General features: G+C 45.0%; 1 protein-coding gene across 1 annotated transcript in view; it reads right to left on the reverse strand.

The window, feature by feature from the left end:
• DOP1B (DOP1 leucine zipper like protein B) overlaps positions 1–19,928 on the reverse strand; it is a 96,003-nt gene that overhangs the window by 31,051 nt on the left and 45,024 nt on the right. Inside the window, 9 exon segments of the mRNA XM_032469313.1 lie at positions 309–420; positions 902–2,531; positions 5,102–5,292; positions 6,605–6,705; positions 7,383–7,535; positions 12,433–12,704; positions 14,429–15,113; positions 17,155–17,346; positions 17,947–18,049. Of these exon segments, the coding sequence (XP_032325204.1) occupies positions 309–420; positions 902–2,531; positions 5,102–5,292; positions 6,605–6,705; positions 7,383–7,535; positions 12,433–12,704; positions 14,429–15,113; positions 17,155–17,346; positions 17,947–18,049 (3,439 nt within the window).

Genomic DNA, 19,928 nt, shown 5'->3' on the forward strand with positions numbered 1-19,928 from the left:
ACAGGTCAAGGTCAAGGAAAAAATAACATGGAAAAAAGATACATTTTTATCCACTCCTGGTGGAGAGCTACACTTGCCTACAGGGAGTACCAGCAAGAACAAAACCACATTTGCATTACTTACCTGTGCATATTTGCACATATATTTGCATACATATTTGCATTATTTGCATGTGTTCATTTTCATTAACATTTGCATGTTCATTTGTATTACTCACATAAATACATTTCTTATTTGAACAGACATAACCCCAGCGAAGACAAAACAGTATACGAGAACTGTCTTGAACTCAGGAAAAAATGATTTACCTTTCTGTTTTGGTTGGGTTGTTCCAAAAGACAAAAATGACTAATGGTTGTCAGACCTTCCAGAAGAGTGAGTGGATAATCCGGAGAAATGTTTTCCCTCTTGGAGGTTACGCTTTAGTGAAGAAATGAGAAACTAGTTTTGAGACTTTTAAGAATAAGGCCATAAAGGTTTTTCATCCTACATATAAACATAGAAACCAGAGAGATATCACTCAGAAGAACCTGGGGCTCTCATAATGGGATATTGTTATAATAATGACAGGCATCTTTTGTGCTGATTTACATTTTTATAGTCACTTTGGAAAAATGTTTCCAGATGTTTTAGAATTTCTGTGATGAGGATTCACATTTTTATTTCTGTTTTGCAAAAATAATGGACAGTGACTGACTTGTCCTGTAACACAAAACTAGCCTGGATAGCCATGAGGAATTAAAAATAAAAGAGCTGACCATTTAGTTACCCCTCTTGACAAGGCTAACTAGGCTTTTGATTAGGTTGAAATTACCCTCCAATTGGCTTCTAGAGCAAATCAGCCATTTGTGACAAAAGACGTCATTAAAGCAACAGGAATGCATCCAAGGGTTCACCATACCTGATGGAGAGCTTCACCGATTCGCTTTCATACTGCTTGACCAGCTCGTCCAAGTTTTTGCAAATCTGGACAAGGAAGGGGGTCACTGTCCAGCCCAGGGACTTCCCGAAGTACGGCAAGGACTGCGTGACCAAGCTGACCCAGGCGGGGTGCATGCCGTAGCCGTAGGCCGGCTGCAGGCCCCTCACCACGGCCGAGACCAGCAGCCCCTGCGAGGTGAGGGGGTGGGGCTGCACGTACTGCATGGCGCTGATGGCCTGTTGGAAGTTCAGCGTCCGCCGCCACTCCCGGGACAGGTCCGGCTGATTTTCGGCCTCGTCCTGCACCTGGCCCAGGTGGTGCTCCAAGACGATTAGCACCTGCAGCAGCTTCAGCAGCTCAATCTGCAGGGGGTGCTCGCTCCAGATCTGGTCCTGGCCCAGGTTGATGAGGCTCTCCTCAAAAATGCTGTCCTCCCGCGGGGCCCTGCCTCGCTCCGATGTAGCCAGCCCATAGCGCTTCTGGCTCGTGTACATGGACGCGGACAGTGATAGCAGGACAAACTCCTGGACTTTGCACCGCTGCAGCAGGCTGTGGATGAACTCCACGTTCTTCCCTTCGGCCGACTTGGCCACTGAGACCAGCTGCGTCATCATTCGAATCAACACCTCCACGCTCTTGACCTGCACGTCCCGGTTGCCGAGGATGTCTCGGTGGGAGACCTTCAAGTAACAAGGGTAGTAGCTTCGCAGGAAGCTCAGGCACAGGTAGGTGAGGAGCTCGAGCAGCAGAGAGTGGGGGAACACGTTGGGAGGCTGGGTCTGGAGCTTTCCGTAGAAACTCTGGCCAATGAGGGCCTCCTGATGGCGAGCTAGGAGGTTGGAGATGAGGTTTAGGTGCGCGGTGGAGCTGGTGTCCATGCTGGTCCCGGACACAGCCTCAATAAACTCCCTGGGGTTGGTTTTGAGCACGGCCTCCAGCACGGAGAAGGCATAAAGCACTCGCCTGGAGTCGTAGGGCTGCAGGTAGAGCAGGATGTGCTTGAATAAGGCCTCAATCATCTCCTGCCTCTCCCGCTGCTGCTTCAGCAGCCTGGACGTGGTCAGGGCCTGGAGCTCCAGGTCAGCTTCTTCGTCGCTGGAGAGCGACTCCGAAGCCTGGGTCTTGTCTGAGTCCACGCGCGTCAGGCTCAACTTGGCGTTGGACTTGAGGCTTTCTGCCTGGAAGGCCGCCAGCAGAGTGGAGCGCTTGTGGGGGCCCCTGCCGGCCCCGGGGATGGACGCACAGCAGTGCTCGCCACTGCTCAGCTCCTGTGGGTCATGGGAAGGGGAGGAGAGGGAGGACGTGTTTTCGCTGTCCGTGGGGCCGGACTCGGCGTCCGCAGACTCGGTATGCTCGCTGCTGTCCACGGTGCTGCAGGCCGTCCCGTCCAGCAGGTCTGAGGAGCAGGGAACGTCTTCCTCACTTGGATCGCTGCCCGCCGGGCACTTCTCTGGTTCCTTCTCCACCTCGGCCCAGATGGCCTCGCGGTCCACGGTGGTGAGCTGGCTCAGGGGCACACTCTCTGCAGAGCTGCCCTCCTGAAGGTCAGGCACGCCCCACGCCTCTTTGCAAGATGTATGCTTCCTGTTAAACCAACGATGCCAGTCTTCTGAAAATTACAAGATGACAGACGACTTCAGAACAGGAAGATCACTTAGGATAAGTCAGTTCCAGAGTGATCTTTGTCTTAAAGCCAGGCAGAAAGATCAATATTTATAAAATTCTGCCATGAGGAAGGGGTAAGACAGGGGTAGGGGTTTAAGAGGTATAAACTACTATGTATAAAGTAAATAAGCTACAAGGATATATTGTACAGCACAGGGAATACAGCCAATATGTTATAATAACTATAAACCCTTAAAAATGGTGAATCACTATGTCATGCACATGAAACTTATGTAATACTGTAAATCAACTATACCTTAATAAAAAATTGTAAAAAAACAACACAATAAAACAAAATAAAATTCTCCCATGAAATGACATCACTAGAGTCTAGATTACATTACCAAAGGAAGGCAGACATGTAAAGTGAACAGGTCTTTTAAAATGTTCAAGAAATTGGATAATTTAGTTACACTGTCATAGAAAATATAAATATCACAAGTTTTGGGGGAGGGTTATTTTAAAAAAAAATGCCTATCATTTTCTCCCAGGAGTTTCCTTTCAAAAAAGTTATCCTACAGAAACGTCAGCAGAAGGTTTTCAAAGCTAAAAGCGTATCATTGAAACATCTTATATAAAAACAAACAGGAAAGCAAATAAAAGTATCCATAGGAAGAGGCGGGTTGACAAACTCACAGCACATGCTACTTACTGTTTGGGTTTTTTAAAGATACAGCTACATGTACTGATATGGAGCAATGTGTATGATATATTAAGTAAAAGAAAAAACCCAAGCTGAAGAATCCAGCTGTATAGATGAGCCCATTTACAGGAGGGAATTATACGCAGCAGTGAAAAAGTCTGGAAGGGTATCTGCTGAACCATTAACGGTAACGCGCTGTACCAGCCAGCATCACAAGGACTTTCACGTGTACTTTTACTTTCCAATTATTCCAATTTATAAAACAAGCATGTTAGTCCCTCTGCGATCAGAAAATACACAATCTTTTAAGGTGCTCAGGTGTCTTTTAAAAAGGAGTGAAAAGCCAGGCATCTTTGGTGTTACCAAACATTTTTAATATGCAACTTTCAACAGATCTAGTCCATGAATATTAAGCCAGATTAGGAAAGAAGGGAGAATTAAGATATTAGAAATAGATGAGCTGCCTGATGTGTACAACAGTATTTCAAAATTAGATTACAGAGGGAGTGTGGAGGGCAAGCACGTCTAGTTGCTTCCAGGGAAAGAGCATGGCAGAGAAAACACATTTTCTCTCATTAGGCAGGTAGCATTAAACCTCGATTAGAGGAATTAGAGGAGGTGCCAAGAGACCTTCAAAACTCAACGAACCGTGGAGTTAAAACTTTCTTCTTACAACAAGGAAACACTTAAAAATTTAGCTGCCATAAATGGAAGCCAAACTTTTAAGAAGGTGCTTAGTTTAAACATCTTTGAATTTTACTTTCTTAGGATGTGGAGTAATAAAACGTCTCTTCTTTGAGAAGGCAGCCAGCTTTCCCCTCTACAGAAAAACCACAAGTTATAGCTCTAGGCAAGGAGCCCTGTAAAGAGGAAGCCACCTCAGAAATCTTTGCTTATTTAGGCGTTAGGCAGCTTTTCTCTGTAAGATAAGACTGTGACTGTGAGTATTTACAACCCAGTGAGCCAAACAAACTAATTAAAACTTGTAAAACCATCACTTAGAAAACTGCAGGAAGTCATAAAATACAGCCACTGTGAGAAGTAACGTCAGTTCAGAAACTGTGCTAGGTATTAAACACTGAAACGCAATGAACTCATCAGTTTTATTTTAGTCTCTTTCTTTTCTTCTTTCTACCTTGACTCTTTTAAATTTGTGTTAAAGATGCCTCTCAAAGTTCTCAGAACCCAAAGGTTGACTTCTTCTGTGTTTCTGATTAGCTGTTAACAGCTGGAAAGAACCTTAGAGAGTGGATAGGAAAAAACCACTTACCTTGTTGTTGAGGGTTCCAAGCAGAAGTAATTTTTATAGGTCAAGTATAACGGATGAGACCTCATGCAAATTTCCACATTCTTGATCGTTCAGACCTGGGGGCAACCTCAGCTCTCCCGCCCCAGGTCTGAGAACTGCGAGCCTGGCCAACCCAAACTTCACTTCCCGCCAGACATCAGACTACTTCTCTGAGTGAAGGGCTGGTCTTAGAGACCTCTGGGTGGATGGTCTGCTTTCCCTTCCTCCTACCTTAGATGCCCTTGAATTGTTTTTTCTAGCCAAAGAATCAAGATTCAGCTATTTTTATTGTAAATTTTTATTAAAATTTTCCTTTATAACATAAAAAAATTAGATTTTTCAGTGAAAACAACACACTCGCTACCTGGCATTCCTAAGTGCCAGTTCATCTGAGCCTTAGGATTTAAACGTCCCTACAAAGTACCTACGTACCTTTTGAATCTGGCAAAACCACCAAGTAGGCCAAAGTGCCCTGACTGTCACATTGGGAGGTTGGATTCCACGCCAGCCCTTCCTCAATCCCAAGTCCAGGGTTCTGGCGACACACAGCTGGCCCAGCACCCAGCCCGTGAGGTGTGCTCACCTGCTGAGTTCTCCTGCTTGAGGCAGTGAATGGAGGTCCTCTGGGTCTTGGGCTGGAGCAGAAGCAGGAGCACGGGTTCGAGGATGCGCGCCACGTCGCCGAGGGAGAGCGCCCGCACCAGCCAGCCCTGGGCGGCAGCACTGATGGCGCCATCCGTGCAGGCCAGGCTGTCCAGCACGACGAACAGGGACCTGCGGGGTGGGGGTGGGGTATGGAAGCACACCGTCAGGCCGGCATTCAGGGCCCCGTGTGCTGGGATGCCCTCAGAAAGCTTCATCCAGGCTGGGCTTGAGGACCCAGGCAGGAAGGACCAGGGATCTCAACCTTGCCTTCAGCTAGTCACTGGGGGAGCTTCTAAATTCTGATGCCATACCTGGAGAAAACTACAATTCAAAAAGCTACATGCACCCCAATGTCCATAGCCACACTATTTACAACAGACAAGACACGGAAGCAACCTAAATGTCCATGGACACATGACTGGATAAAGAAGGCGTGGTGTACATATGTAGACAATGGAGTACTACTCAACCATTAAAAAATGAAATAATGCCATTTGCAGCAACATGATTGGACGTGGAGATTATCTTACTAAGTGAAGTCAGTCAGACAGAGAAAGACAAATATCATATGATATGATTCCACTTATACGTGGAATCTAAAAAATATATACAAATGAACTTATTCATAAAATAGAAAGACATAGAAAACAAATTTATGGTTACCGAAGGGGATGGAGGAGGAGAGAGAAATTAGGAGTTTTGGGATTGGCAGATACAAACTACTGTATGTAAAAGAGATAAACAACAGGTCCTAATGTATAGCACAGAAAACTACATTCAGTATCTTGCAATAACCTGTAATGACAAAGAATATATATATAACTGAATCAATATGCTGTACACCAAAAACTAACACAACGTTGTAAATCAAATATACTTCAATAAAAAATAAAACCCCGATGCCCAAGCCTCACCCCAAGTCTGGGCTGGGGAGCTCAGGCGTCAGAATCAGCTGGCATCTCTCTAAGGCTGTCTGACCCCACATCTCCAACTTCAGAAACAAGGTAGGGAATTTAAAAAAAAAAAAAACAACATGGAGTAGGATGCACTTGCAATAGAACACACGTCTTCAGGGTGTGGTTGATGACCTGACAAGCGTACACACGCGGGGTTCCTGCCGTCCAATCGAGATCCAGACCATCTTCATTTCCCTGCAAAGCTCCCTCGTGGGGCACATTCTACAAGCTCCTTGGGTGATTCTGACATGTGCTGGGCTTCCTCCCTCCATGACCAAGTTAAGGAAATTCCTACCAGGTATTCACACCTATCTGGTCTGAATTCACTTAGGGGATCACAGGAATTGTTTGCTCTGCATCAAGAGCACAGGGTCATGTTTTCCATCTCACACATCCCCCTCCCTCACCAGCCTGACACGCTGACCCAGAACTTCTGCAAAGTGGCCTTTTGCACTAAGGGCAAGTTACAATGAAGACTCGCTCACCTGTCAAAGGAGCGATTGTGAGAAGTCACCCGACTGCCTTGGATCTCCCTCGTCAGGTGCCAGATGACAGAAAATCGAAACAGAGCTTCCAATCTTGTTCCCTTGATTAGGACAGAAATAAGAGTGAGGAACCTGATTTCTTAACAGAACACTGTTCTCAGTGGCAGCAAATCCAGTTTAAATATCAAACAGGAGCTCAGGAGAAAGGCAGCAACCAGGGCAGAGATGCTGGAGTCTCATTAGTGCCTGGTGGGACCTGGAGGACAGGAGGACCCGCATCCTCACTTTAACATGGATGCATTTTTAGGAAAGCGCATATTACAGACTCAGCATTGGCCCAAGTCCAGGGCCACATGTAGGCCTGTGGTTGAAGGAAAACACAGAGCTTGGCCCCCTCATGCTCCTTGGTAGTGCCAGGTTGAACGGCTTAGACAGTAGGACACGACCTGACGGCAAAGACGAGCTGGGGCTTCAAAGGCCAACACATTCTCTACGACTGTCTACTTCACCCATAGCTCCAGAAGCCCCACAAACACCATGGGAGCCTGGGAAGATCTCCCTGCCTTGATATGACTCTGTAGGGGATGGCTCATGCTTCTGCAGGCCTTCTGGTCCTGAAATTACTGATTTATTAAAATGTTCCTAATGCACCATGCCTGCTCATTAACTGGGATGTCCACGGAGCCCCAGAAAGACCCCCACCAGATACAGGTGAGCCTGCCTGAGCGCGGAGAGTCTGACCACTGCTGGATGGAGGTTACCGGCTGCAAAGACTCACCTTGTCGGGGTCCAGGAGGGCGTGGCAGATGATGTCCTCACAGATGCTGGCCGTCGGGGCCAGGCAGTGCAGCCGGTAGAACAACTCCACACACATGATGTGATGTTCCCGGGTCTCCTTGTTCAGCTGATTCCACAGCACTTGGGCCACCCTCTGACAGAGGGGAGACCGTGTGAACACAGGCTGTGTTCTCCCATCTCTCCCCTGTGGCAGCCCAGTGCCAGCCCCGAGGTACTCGCTTCTGCCTACATTTGCTGTGCGAGAATCTTAATATCCCAAAGAAACACCACCGACAAACAAAACAAAGCAAACTAAACCCAAACCACATTACAGATCCCCCCAGGAGTCATCCAGGCAAGAGCAGTATAGAGGTTCAATGTGGAGGTTTGTGACCAGCTTAGGACACTGCAGCTCTGCCCAGAACTCCACTTTCAGAGGGGCACCACCTGGAAGTGAGAACCTATCGGCTGAGGCATCCTCTCAACAAGCACACACCAAGGCTCCCGCACTACGGCTCTAGAGACGTGCCCTCCAGCAAGCTGGGTGGATCTGCAGTGGTCACTGTCCCGAAGTCGCTGTCAAACCTTACCACCTAGGGTTGCCTCAAACTGGAGCTCAGCTTTAGTTCCACAAACTTGTTCATTCCCATTTCTGAGCCGTGGCAGATGCCTGGCTCACCTTCAGGACACAAATTGTATCCCAAATCAAGTGTTTCACCTCCCCTGCCCTGATCTTAGCTGTTTAAACATATGAGGTCTGCAAATGGCCACAGCTCAAGACTCAAAAGGAAGGCTGGTCCCCACTTCCAGGAGGGGAGTTTCTGAAGGCATTTTTCCAGGTCATGGAAAAAGACCGCGTCTCATAGGTACATCTTAAATCAAAGAACTTCTTTTGGCCCATTTATTTCTATTTGACAAAATTGTCTTCTCTGCACAAATCAAATTAACCCCTGACTGGCCTGAGTCCCTAAACATTATTTATTTTTTATCAAAAGGAACGTGGTGTCCAATCATCAAGTTAAACTTCTGATACGAAACTTTTGACTAAGTAAAGTAGTCCCCTTACCTGCAGTCCCCATGGCAAATTTATATCTAAGAGGCTCCATCTGAAAGGTTTAAAGTTTTCTGGAGGCTTTTTGAGACTTGATGTGGATCACAAAATCCACACCTGCTCCTTCATCTGTCCTAGCCTTCACAATCCCTGTGCTCTGGACAGTTTCCTAGTGGTTGACAATCTGTAATTACCACCTAGAAAGGGCAGGGTACTCTTGGGAGAGCTGACCTCATTCTCATTTGCACTGTGGACAGCAGGCACACTGGAGTTGAAAGTACAATAACTGAAATGAAAAATTCACTAGAGGAGGCTCAACAGTTTATCTGAATTGGCAGAAGAAAGAATCAGTGAAAAAGATTGACAGGATTTATGTAATCTGAAGTATACGGAGAAAAAAATAGTAAAAAATGAGTGGAGTCTTGGAGAAATGTGTGGCACACCATTAAGTGCACCAGCCTACACATATCTGGAATGCCAGGTGAAAAAAAAAGAGAAAGGAATAGGAAAATATTTGAAGAAATAATGGCTGAAAACTTCCCAAACCTGATGAAAAACCTTAAACTACATATACCAGAAGCTCAGTAAATTCCACGTAAGATAAATACAAAGAGACCCACACCCAGACACATCATAGTGAAATGATAAAGGACAAAGAGAAAATCTTGAAAAGTAACAAGAGAAAAATGACTCGATAATTTACAAGGGAACCCCAATATGATTAACAGCCAACTTCTCATCAGAAACAAAGGAGGCCAGAAGACAGGTGGATGACATATTCAAACAATTAATTTAAATGTAAGTTCACTCAAACATTTAGATGAGCATTTGTTACGGATTATTAAACAAATGCTGCTTTAAATATTTTATATTCAAGTGCATGTGGGGGAAGATTAAAGTATATTTATTCCTTTTTTAAAGTATATTAATTCTTATATTCACAGTGTTGAAAGGCAAAAAAAAAAAACAAAAAACTCAACCAAGAATCTTGTATCCTGTAAAACTACCTTACATAAAATAATAAGAAATAAAGACATTTCCAGATAAAAACTGAGAGATTTTGTTGCCAGCAGACCTGTCTTACAAGAAATACTAAAGGAAAATAGGCACACGAAAAAATGCTCAATATGACTAATTATCAGAGAAAAGCAAATCAAAACTACAATGAGGTATCACTTCACACCATCAGAATGGCCATCATTAAAAAATCCACAAAAGATAAATGCTGGAGAGGGTGTGGAGAAAAGGGAACATTTCTTACACTGCAGGTGGGAATGTAGTTTGGTGCAGCCATTACAGAAAACAGTATGGAGATTTCACAAAAAACTAAAAATAGACTTGCCATATGATCCAGCAATCCCCCTTCTGAGTGTGTATCTGGAGGGAACTCTAATGCAAAAAGATACATGCACCCCAATGTTCATAACAGCACTATTTACAATAGCTAAGACATGGAAGCAACCTAAATGTCCATCGAGAGATGACTAGATAAAAGTATATTTATACAGTGGAATACTACTCAGCCATAAAATAAAAGAATAAAATAATGCCATTTGCAGCAACGTGGATGGACCTAGAGATTGTCATTCTAAGTGAAGTAAGCCAGAAAGAGAAAGAAAAATACCATATGATATCACTTATATGTGGAATCTAAAAAAAAAAAAAGGACACTAATGAACTTACCTACAAAACAGAAACAGACTTACAGACATGGTAAACAATCTTATGGTTACCAGGGGAAAGGGAGTGGGAAGGGATAAATTTAGGAGTTTGAGATTTGCAAATGTTATTTAGCCACTATATATAAAAATACATTCAAAAAACCCAACACATTTTTTCTGTATAGTACAGGGAACTATAGTCAATATCTTGAAATAACCTTTAATGAAAAAGAATACGAAAATGAATATATGTACGTATATGAATGACCAGGATATTGTGCCAGAAATTACACCAGAAGTTGACACATTTTAACTGACTATACTTCAACAAAAAATAATTTTTAAAAAAATTAAAAAAAAAAAAGAAATACTAAAAGAAGTTGTTTAGCGTGAAAGCAATTGATCCCAGACAGTTATCTGAACCCATACAAAAAGCAAATGACACCGGTAAAGGTAATTATGCAATTATAAAAAGATGGTATAAATGCATAATTCTTCTCCTTTCTTCTTTCAACTGACTTAAAAAACAGTTGTGTGAAATAATAGGCACACACTGCACTGTTGGGCCTATCGCATGAAACGCAGCTGACAATAACAGCACAAGTGAAGACATACTGGAGTAAAGAAATGGCACCAGATGCTCCTCGAGCCCACAAGTGAAGAGAGCCAGAGTGATGAACAAGAAGGCCAACGTGACAAACTCTATAAACACATCCAATTGTTTTCCTTTCTTCTCCAACTTCTTTAAGTGACATAAAACTATAAAAAGTGTAACTGCAACCATGTAATGTTGGCCTATAACATACACAGATGTACGATACGTAACAGTAATAACACGAGAAGGGGAAGAGGAACAGAGCTACTCAGGAGGGATGGTTCTGTATCTCTCCAGAATTTCGGAGGAAAGTGAACTCCATTCTCGTAAAATGTATATGGTAATCCTTACAGCAACGACTAAAAAAAACCAAAACCTCCAAAAATATGTTGAAAAAATCATTAAGGGAATTAAAATATTATGTTGGAAAATACTCACTGATGAAAAAGTAGTAAAGGAGAAATAGGTGGGAAAAGATAAAACATAATAGAAAACAAGGAAAATGGCACCTTTCTGTGAATATAGTACAACCACTGAATTGTATACTTTCAATGGGTAAATTATATCTAAATAATGCTGTTATTTAAAAAAAAAAAAAAAGGGAAACAAAGCTGAGAGGTGGCCTCAGTTATATGACCTGCTTGAGAAGAGCTCATTCCAGACAGGTGAAAAGCCAGCCCATTTTGAAAGCCTTTCACGGGCTGATGGGCTGTCAAGACCTAAAAGGATAGTTTAGTTCCGATATCTCATTCCCACATGAAACATCTAACATGTCTCTTCCTTAGTGTCTCCGGGTTTGCAGGGTGCCTGCCACCCCCACCACCCACAGGGGAAACGCTTTCCATCTACAGGCCCCAGTGAGTGAGATTGTCCCTGTCTATACCACACGGCTGCTTCCCCCTGGGCCTCTGGCTGGTCACTGCCGTGGTCACCTGGATGAGCAGAAGTTGCCTGACCCAAGGGTGCCCCACTGGCTGCCTATTTAATAGCTGTGACAGGCTAGTTCGGAATTGTTAGAAAGAGATACAAGCATTATTAGCTATGAGAACCAGGTCTGAGGGTCCTGAGGCAGACATGGTCAAGTGGAAACCAAGTTAGGTCCTGGCTGGCAGGGAGATGTGCAGAGCAAACAGCCTTGGGATGTGATGGCTTCCCAGGTGAGCCCCCAGGGGACCCAGCTGCATTCCTCTCCCGCCCTTTGACTTCCACGGGCTCTCCCATCGTCATAATAAACTTCACTTTTTTTTTTTTCACGAGCAGCTGGAGTAGCTTTCAGCTCCTTGCAATTACATGAGCCCTATGATACCTTATTTTCCTAATTTGTCCCCAAGAAAGATGGACAACACATGCTCACCACCTTTAGTGAATAATCTTTCTTAAATCTGACAAGTACTAAATTTTTCCTGAGGTTAAATAACCTCAAAGCCTCTAATCTCACAAATTAGGACAGGCTCTCTTTTTCTGTATACTTAGATAATTTAGCAATCTTCACTCATATGGGGTCTAGTCAGCCTAAATCTGAACACAAATGTTACTGAACACTTGCTGCGGGGACAGAAATTGTGCCAGGAGCCTGGGTTAGAGAGATGGCCAAGCCAGGCACAGGTCCCCAGCAACCCTCACAGGCTGCCACCAGAGACACCGTATTCCGTCACTGCCACTACAATCTTAGGGACAACAACAAATAAATAGTCTGGGAAGAGGGTCCCAGGGTCCCATCCACCCTCTTCCTGGTGGGAACTACCTGGTAGAAGTCTGTTTTCTCTGCGATGACTTTCAATATTCCTGGAGCGATGGGCGGAACCGTCACCATCTGCAGCTTCCCGAAAAATGGGTTGTGTCCAGAGCTTTTATAGCGTTTCATCTTGTCTTCAATGACGAGCGCTAGGGACTGGGAGTGGTTTATCACTTCGAGTAGAGTGGAGATGGCCACGTGCTGGAGGTAGCAGTCAGTCACGCAGCAGCTGATGGTCATGAGGGATTTCAGCCAAGATGGAAAACTGAAATCACCATCTCCTGCAAGGAAACCAACCAGAGAGGATGGAGACAGACACACCCACATGAGACTGGCTCACCAACCTGCAGACTCTAAGACACCTTTAGATCTGGCAAGTCACCTGGGCAGCAGTGTGATATCCTTCTGGTGGGGACACAATATGCTGTCCCCATTCAGGGCCAGAGGACAAGTGAGACCAAGTCTGGTTTCATGTGCTTGTCAGATTATTCAAATTCTGCAAATGTCAGTCTCGGGGTTTTAAGATGATTCAAAATGTTTGCTTCTCTTTTATTTAAAAATTTGCATACAGTAAAATTTGCATTACACGTTCTTTTTGAAATTTACATATAGAGTCACTTTTTTTTGGTGTAAAGTTCAAAATGTGTTCTTGAAGCTCTCTTGGTAGTAGGGCACACGGCATTAGCTTTAAAAGAGGGCAAAAATATACTGAGGATATCAATACTAAATGCAGTTCTTCCCGGCGTGCGGTCAGGTGCAGCTATGGAGCCAAGAGAGAAGTGGGGAGTTTGAGATAATGACTACAAGAGGGGAAGTCTTCATCCTCTGCTCCTGCCAACTTAATCACTTTTTCTTGCTTTCCACCTTCCCTCCTACCCCTTTTTTCTTTGAAGTGTTCACTGTCTGTGACGGACTCGGTTGTATCTGCTCAAAATTCACAGGTTGAAGCCCCAGTCTCTATGTGATGGTGTTTGGAGGTGGGGCCTGTGGGAGGTGATTAGGTCTAGTTAGAAGAGGTCCTGGGTGTGTGGCCTTCATGATCGGACTGGTGCCCTTGTAAGAAGAGACAACAGAGAGACGCCCCCACCCACACCACCCCCGGGGATGTCAGCACACAGGGACAAGGGGGCAGTCTGTAGCCCAGCGGAGAGGTCTCGTCAGAAACCAACTCTGCGGGCACCCTGATCTCGAACTTCCAGCCCCAGAGCTGCGAGAAAATACCTTTCTGTTGTGTCAGCCACCCAGTCTACGGTGTTTTGTTATGGCAGCCCCAGCTAAGATACCGCCTGTTATGGGTTGAACTGTGTCCTCATAAAAATTCTTATGTTGAAGTCCTATCCTCTAGCACCTTGGAATGTGACCTCATTGGGAAATACGATCAATGTAGATGTAATTAGTTAAAATGAGGTCACAGTAGAGTGGCCCTGACCCAGTATAACTGGGGCCTGATAGAAGGGAAATCTGAATATAGACACGTACACAGGAAGAACACCATGGAGAGACTGAAGTCAGGCTGCCCCCGAGCCCAGGAGCTCCCAGGCCTGGACCACATCCTTCCCCAGCACCTTCAGAGGGAGCATGACCCTGCCAACAGCTGACCACAGACTTCTGGCCTCCAGACCCGTGAGACAATACATTTCTACTGTTTAAACCCCTTAGTTTGTGGCTGTTATGGTAGCCCTAGCAAACTAACGGACGAAGCTTTAACAGCGGGTCTCATGAAATCATCTATTTCCTGACTATCATTAAGCAGCTTTAATGTCCCAGATCTTTATGCTGGACACCCAAAGTTTAAAAATACAGACCCAGCCTCACCAACTTCGCATCTGGTGAGACACAAATCAAAACTGTACGCACTAATCACAAAACAAGGAAGGAGACAAATGTGGCAACTTGTTCCTTCTCAGCTGATGTGACTTTAGCTGGTCTACACGCATCCACTGCCTGAGTCACATGACTCCCCAGGTGGGCCCCAGCAGGGAGTGGGGTGGGGCTGCCCTCTCACCTGGAAGCTGGAAGAGCACTTCGCAGAGCCGCTCGGTCTCCTCCTCGGACAGGTAGACGGGGAAGGTGGCGCACTCCAGCAGCAGGTGGCAGGAAGCCGCGAAGGCCTCCCTGCAGCCCTCTCTGGAGCTCCCCAGGTTGATGACCACCTGGCCCATGGCCCACTCTCCCTCCTTCCGGTGGCCGGGGCTACTGGGCAGAGGCGGAGGCGACCCCGTGCTTTTGGTCTTAAATGGAGACCCTCGGGCGGTGAACAGGTCTGAGAGCATCTGCTTGAACTGGGGCACGCTGACGGGCTTCGCCTCCCACGGGGTCCTCCTGCCCGCGCCGCTGGCCGCCGCGCCGCGCATCCCGCCCTCGTCCCTCTGACCGGCGGGCTCCTCCAACTTGGTTTCTTCTCCAGATGCCACCAGCTGGACTCCAAAAATGTTCTTGTGGGCGAAGTTGGCAATCAGCTCTTGGATGCAAAGAAACGTCCTCTGCATGCTCCCACCCTTCTTCCAAACGTCGTCTTTATCCGGAGAAACTCTGGGAACCCTCAAGTGCTCAGAGAGCTCTGGAGACGAGGCACTGAGCCCGATCCCACTGTCTTCAGATTTCAGCGGAGGAAACGAAGCATCTTCATCACCGGGCAGCACTGCGTTTGGGTCTAAGATTATTTCACTGTTTTCACCTTTTACTGGACTCTGCAAAGAAAAAAAAAGAAAAAAAGAAAAAAGACACAAGGGAAGTTTGTAGTGTGTATCTGGTAAGACCCCGGGATTCAAACATCAGCTGAATAAGGATATAAATGTGTACTTCTTATTTTTCGAAATCATAATTCTCTACACCAAGAGAATCCCTGTGTACAAACGTGTTTGAAATGAAAAGAGCACACAGCAGGCCGGAGACAGGCTGACAAAGCCCCACGCTCTCTAGGGGGGCTGCCTTTGAGCCCACTTTGTATGTTTTATTTAGACCCTTCAGGGTTCAAAAAGATTATTTAAAAACAGCTTCTGACAGACTGAAAAATATGAATGAGGACATTGGACTGAATGTAAAATAAAGGCATGAAGAAAGAGGAGAAAGCTAAAACAAAGTATTTAACCATGTGTACGTTTTACATACTCACACAGGTGCATATATATTCTGCAGCTTTTCCAAAAGGATGACACTTCAATCTTTAATGAATCAACCTCTTATATTGTTACTCAGATAATATTACGTTAAATTGAAAAATTTTCAACATTCAACATTTAGCCCACTGTGCTCTCTGGGGAAGAACAAAGCAATATTATGCAACTTTTGAAATATTGTTAATTATATTTCTAGACTACACATGCTTAAACTTTATATCTTATATTATTTTTAGGATTTTTTTTCCAATAGCTGTATTAGGTAGCCAAAAAAAAAAAAAAAGACCTAATTTTGAAACTGAAGTAACAATCTGTAACTAGTCTGCAAACTGACAATCAAGTCCCATAGGCAGCTCATGAGCCCTAACCAGCACACAGCCCCTGTCCCGCAACACTCTGCTTCCTCAGTCTGTTCGCACACCTGCCCACCATTGCACCAAGTGGATTTCAAGGGCAGAGCTTTCAAATCACTGAACAAAGTAGAAAACAAAAATAATTCAAAGACCGTGGGGCCTCAAACTGCTTGTGGAACCATAACTGTTACAGTCTTTTTGGAGAACAATTTGGCAGGGTCTCTCCAAGTTTAAAAAGAAATGGGTCTGACTGCAACCCATTTCGAGGAACTGATCCCTCGGAAACCCTTGCAGCCCTGAAAACGGTCTGTGCAAGGATGCTGACTGCGGCACTGTAACGGTGAAAAACTAGAAATAACCGAAATAACGTCCACGGGGGAAGAGCAATTATAGCCATACCGTAGACTGTCACGCAGAAGTTAGAAAGTGTAATAAGATACTTCCACACGCACAGATCGGGACAGATGTCCCCAGATGTGGCCTGGATGAGAACCAAAGCAAAGCAGAGAATAATGTACGTTACGGGTTGACCTGTGTTCCCTAAAAAAGATGTTGGAAGTCTTAATCTCCAGTACTTATAAATGTGACCTCATTTGGAAATAGAGTCCTTGCAAAGATCAAGTTAAGTGAGGTCATTAGGGTGGGTCCTAATCCAGCATCACTGGTGTCCTTATAAAAAGGCAAAATTTGGACGCACAGATATGCACGTGAGGAAGACGCTGTGTGAAGAGGAGGGCGGAGACTGGGTGGCGTGTCTACGAGCCAAGGAATCCAAAGATGGCCAGCAAACCCCAGAAGACAGTTGAGATGCGTGGAACAGATTCTCCCTCACAACCCTCAGAAGGAATCACCCTCCTGACACCTTAACCTCGGACATCTGGCCTCCAGAACTTCAGACAGTAAATTTCTGTTATTTGTCACCCAGTGTGGCACTTTTTTACCATAGCCTCAGGAACTAATCTCTCACTTATATTAAAAAAAAAAAAAAGCAAAATTTCATATATACAAACATGCATATAGAAGGTCTGGACAGCGAGCTACGTCTAACTGTGAGCTTAGTGATGGGCTGTTGCAGGAAGTACCAGAGAAGGGGTGACACGGAGGGTGACTTCCTACACTAAAAGCTTTGATAAAGCGTTAGAGGACGTTAGAAGTGTATTTTAGACATTGCCGATACATCTTCCGGTCTTTACTCCTACCCGGGAAGGCACAAGGATCTTTCAGCCCAGGGAACCACTTCCGCTCCTCCCAGCACCTACCGAGCTTCCACTTGCAAGCTCCGTGTCCAGGTAGGAAGGGGGCATCTGGACTTTGCTGAGCACTTTGAAACACGTCTTCACGGCGTGCGTGAACTCAGGTAAGCTGAGCGCGTCCATCTCCTCAGCCAGAGGCTGCACCAGGCAGCCCAGCACCTGCGGGAGGTACTGGGTTTGCACCTCAGAGTAAAGTTCCTGTGAAGTAAAGACACGGCTTTAACTAACGTGTTTCCAGTTGACACCCTGTAGAAAACGGCCCCTTAGACAATCCAAATATTTTTAGAGCATAAATTTGTTTCATGTTAGTTTCCAAGTCAGAAAACAAAACAATATTTCTTTTTGATCTAAATCAATGGACGTTCTTCCTCTCCGTTCAGGTAGCTTTATTCTTTCTAGTAAAAAAAAAACTGCCACAACTATTTCTATATTAAGGAGATTAGTTTCCTTTGAGAAAATGAGCCAACAGCACAATTTTAACTAGGAAATACATTTACTCTCATTCCTAAATAGCTGTTGTACAGGGGTGACACCCAGTTCATCATCTGGTTTCATAACTTCAGCTCGGCCCACTTACAACTGGCTCAAAAGTTATAACCCTTTTAATTAAAAGGACATAAAAGACATAAGAGATCACACCCGGCTACAGCTTCCTTGCTGAAACAAACACGGAAGGGGTGCTACATATTTATGTATAATACTCTTCGGTAAGTTTTGGTTTCTACAAAGGCCGACAACACTCAGAAGAACGTAAGTAACAGCCAGCACTGAGCCATCTCTTTACAGCAAGGGACCCACCAGGGGGATAACGTCCAGAATGAACACGAGGAGGGTGCAGATCTCTGAGGCCGTCGGGGGAGGGCCGACGCTTCTCCCGAGAGCGTTTCTCTGCTTCATTGGTCTGCGTGAGTCCCAGGAAAAGAAAAACAAATCAACTCTCTTAAAATAATTTCAAGCATTTCCTATGATTCCCAATAACGTGACTTATTCTATTTCAATTCTATTTCAAATATAATGAAAGAGCTCCTGTAGTACTAACAATTAAGCTTTGGTGCCTAAAACTATCGCACACATAAAAGAATCAGTAAGTGTCTCGAATCTGCTCAGCCACAAAAGGGGTTCACGCTGAGTTGAAGTTCATCGAGTCAGATGAAGGTGGTCCCAGGCTCACGTGGAATGCCACACCGAGCAGAGCTGGAGCTGCCCACAGCAACGACCCCAAACCACAGGCATGTTCCGAGGGAGGGAGCCGGGCTCCGGGACAACACAGGACAGCTGTTTGACTTGCTGTAGGAGCAACCACAGGCAGCTCCCCAGGGTCACCGTGAGCTCATCCACGTGAGGTGCTCGGAATTCTTCAGTTTCCTCAGAGAAGTGTAACTCCACCGGTCAGTTCCATTAGGAGCTGCTTATCTTATACTGAAAGTCAACACTTCCTTTTAAATAAGAAGGCAACTGGATAAATGAATTTAAAAGTATATACCGGTTCTTGAAACAGAATAATTTTGGATTCACCTAGCTATCACAGTACAATTCAACTTGAGTTAATCTTCTTCGTTGTAAATTATTGCTTAGTTATCTCAGAGTTTATCTTGGTAAGAGAATGACTAAAAACCTGCAACCACTACATCCCGGAGGTTCTGCTTATAGGTGTCGACTTTGAAGAAACCCGTGTGTCTGTGTGTAAAGAGACGGGGCAAGTGTGGTCACCACAGTACTATGGACAACAGTGAAAACACTGGTTTATTTGCGCACTGGACTACCACACCTACGATGAATGAAAGATACACACTTGGCATAAAAACACAGACATCACGGGCAGGAGAGGGATTAATACTGGGATGAAAGGAGAGAAAAGTGCTGGGACGGTGGGCAGTTAGCTCTATTGGGGTAGCAACGTTTTATTCCTTTAAAAGAAAAAAATGTGAATAATAGCCTATAATGAAAAAGAATATGAAAAGGTATATATATATGTATGAAGGTATCACTATGTTATACCCAAGAAATTAATACAACACTGTACACTGACTATATACTTCAACAAAAGATAAATAAGTAAATAAATAATGTAAATGTCCAAAAATAGAATAAATAAAAGAAAGACGTGAAAAACAACAATCAAGCGTCACCTGTAATTTCAGCGACAGGTGATATATGTCTGACATTATTTCCTCTCCTCTCTTACACCTGCAATGCTTCGTTAACTCTTTCTCTTTAAAGAAAGCACTCCTTGTAACTCTGAAATGGAGATAAGCTGACCAAATACCTTCCGGTCTCAGTATAACATGGCCCTGCTGTCCCCATGGATCCAATTACGATGAATTTATTCATCACAGGTTTGAATGCATCCTGGGGCCTGGCACTAGAGACGGCAGAGCAGGAGCAGCTGGGACATCAGGCAGGCCTGGTTTTAATCTCAGCTGCTGCTAATTTGCTGTGCAGTATCACACAAGGTACTTCACGTCTCTGAGCTCCGGCTTTCTTACGTGATGGGAGCGCCTGCTTCTCCCGGGGGTGTCCAGGGGATGGCCCACGGCAAACATTAATAAGCAACGCTCTGATTACAGCTGCAGGTACCGAAGGCAGTGTGACAACACCAGGCATTGCAAAGGAGGTGACAAGAATGAGGTTTTAGAGCATGACCCACGGGGCAAAATGGGGTGTGAGAGATGACCTCAGTCCTCCTTTACAGGGAGAATCATGGGCATGGGCCCTGCGGGAAAGCCTGCCATCCTGAGTGCACCACCCCCTGCAATTCTGGGGTGGTGCAATTCGCCAGA

The sequence above is a fragment of the Camelus ferus genome, chromosome 1 (assembly GCF_009834535.1).
Source record: "Camelus ferus isolate YT-003-E chromosome 1, BCGSAC_Cfer_1.0, whole genome shotgun sequence".
Classification (NCBI taxonomy): Eukaryota; Metazoa; Chordata; class Mammalia; order Artiodactyla; family Camelidae; genus Camelus; species Camelus ferus.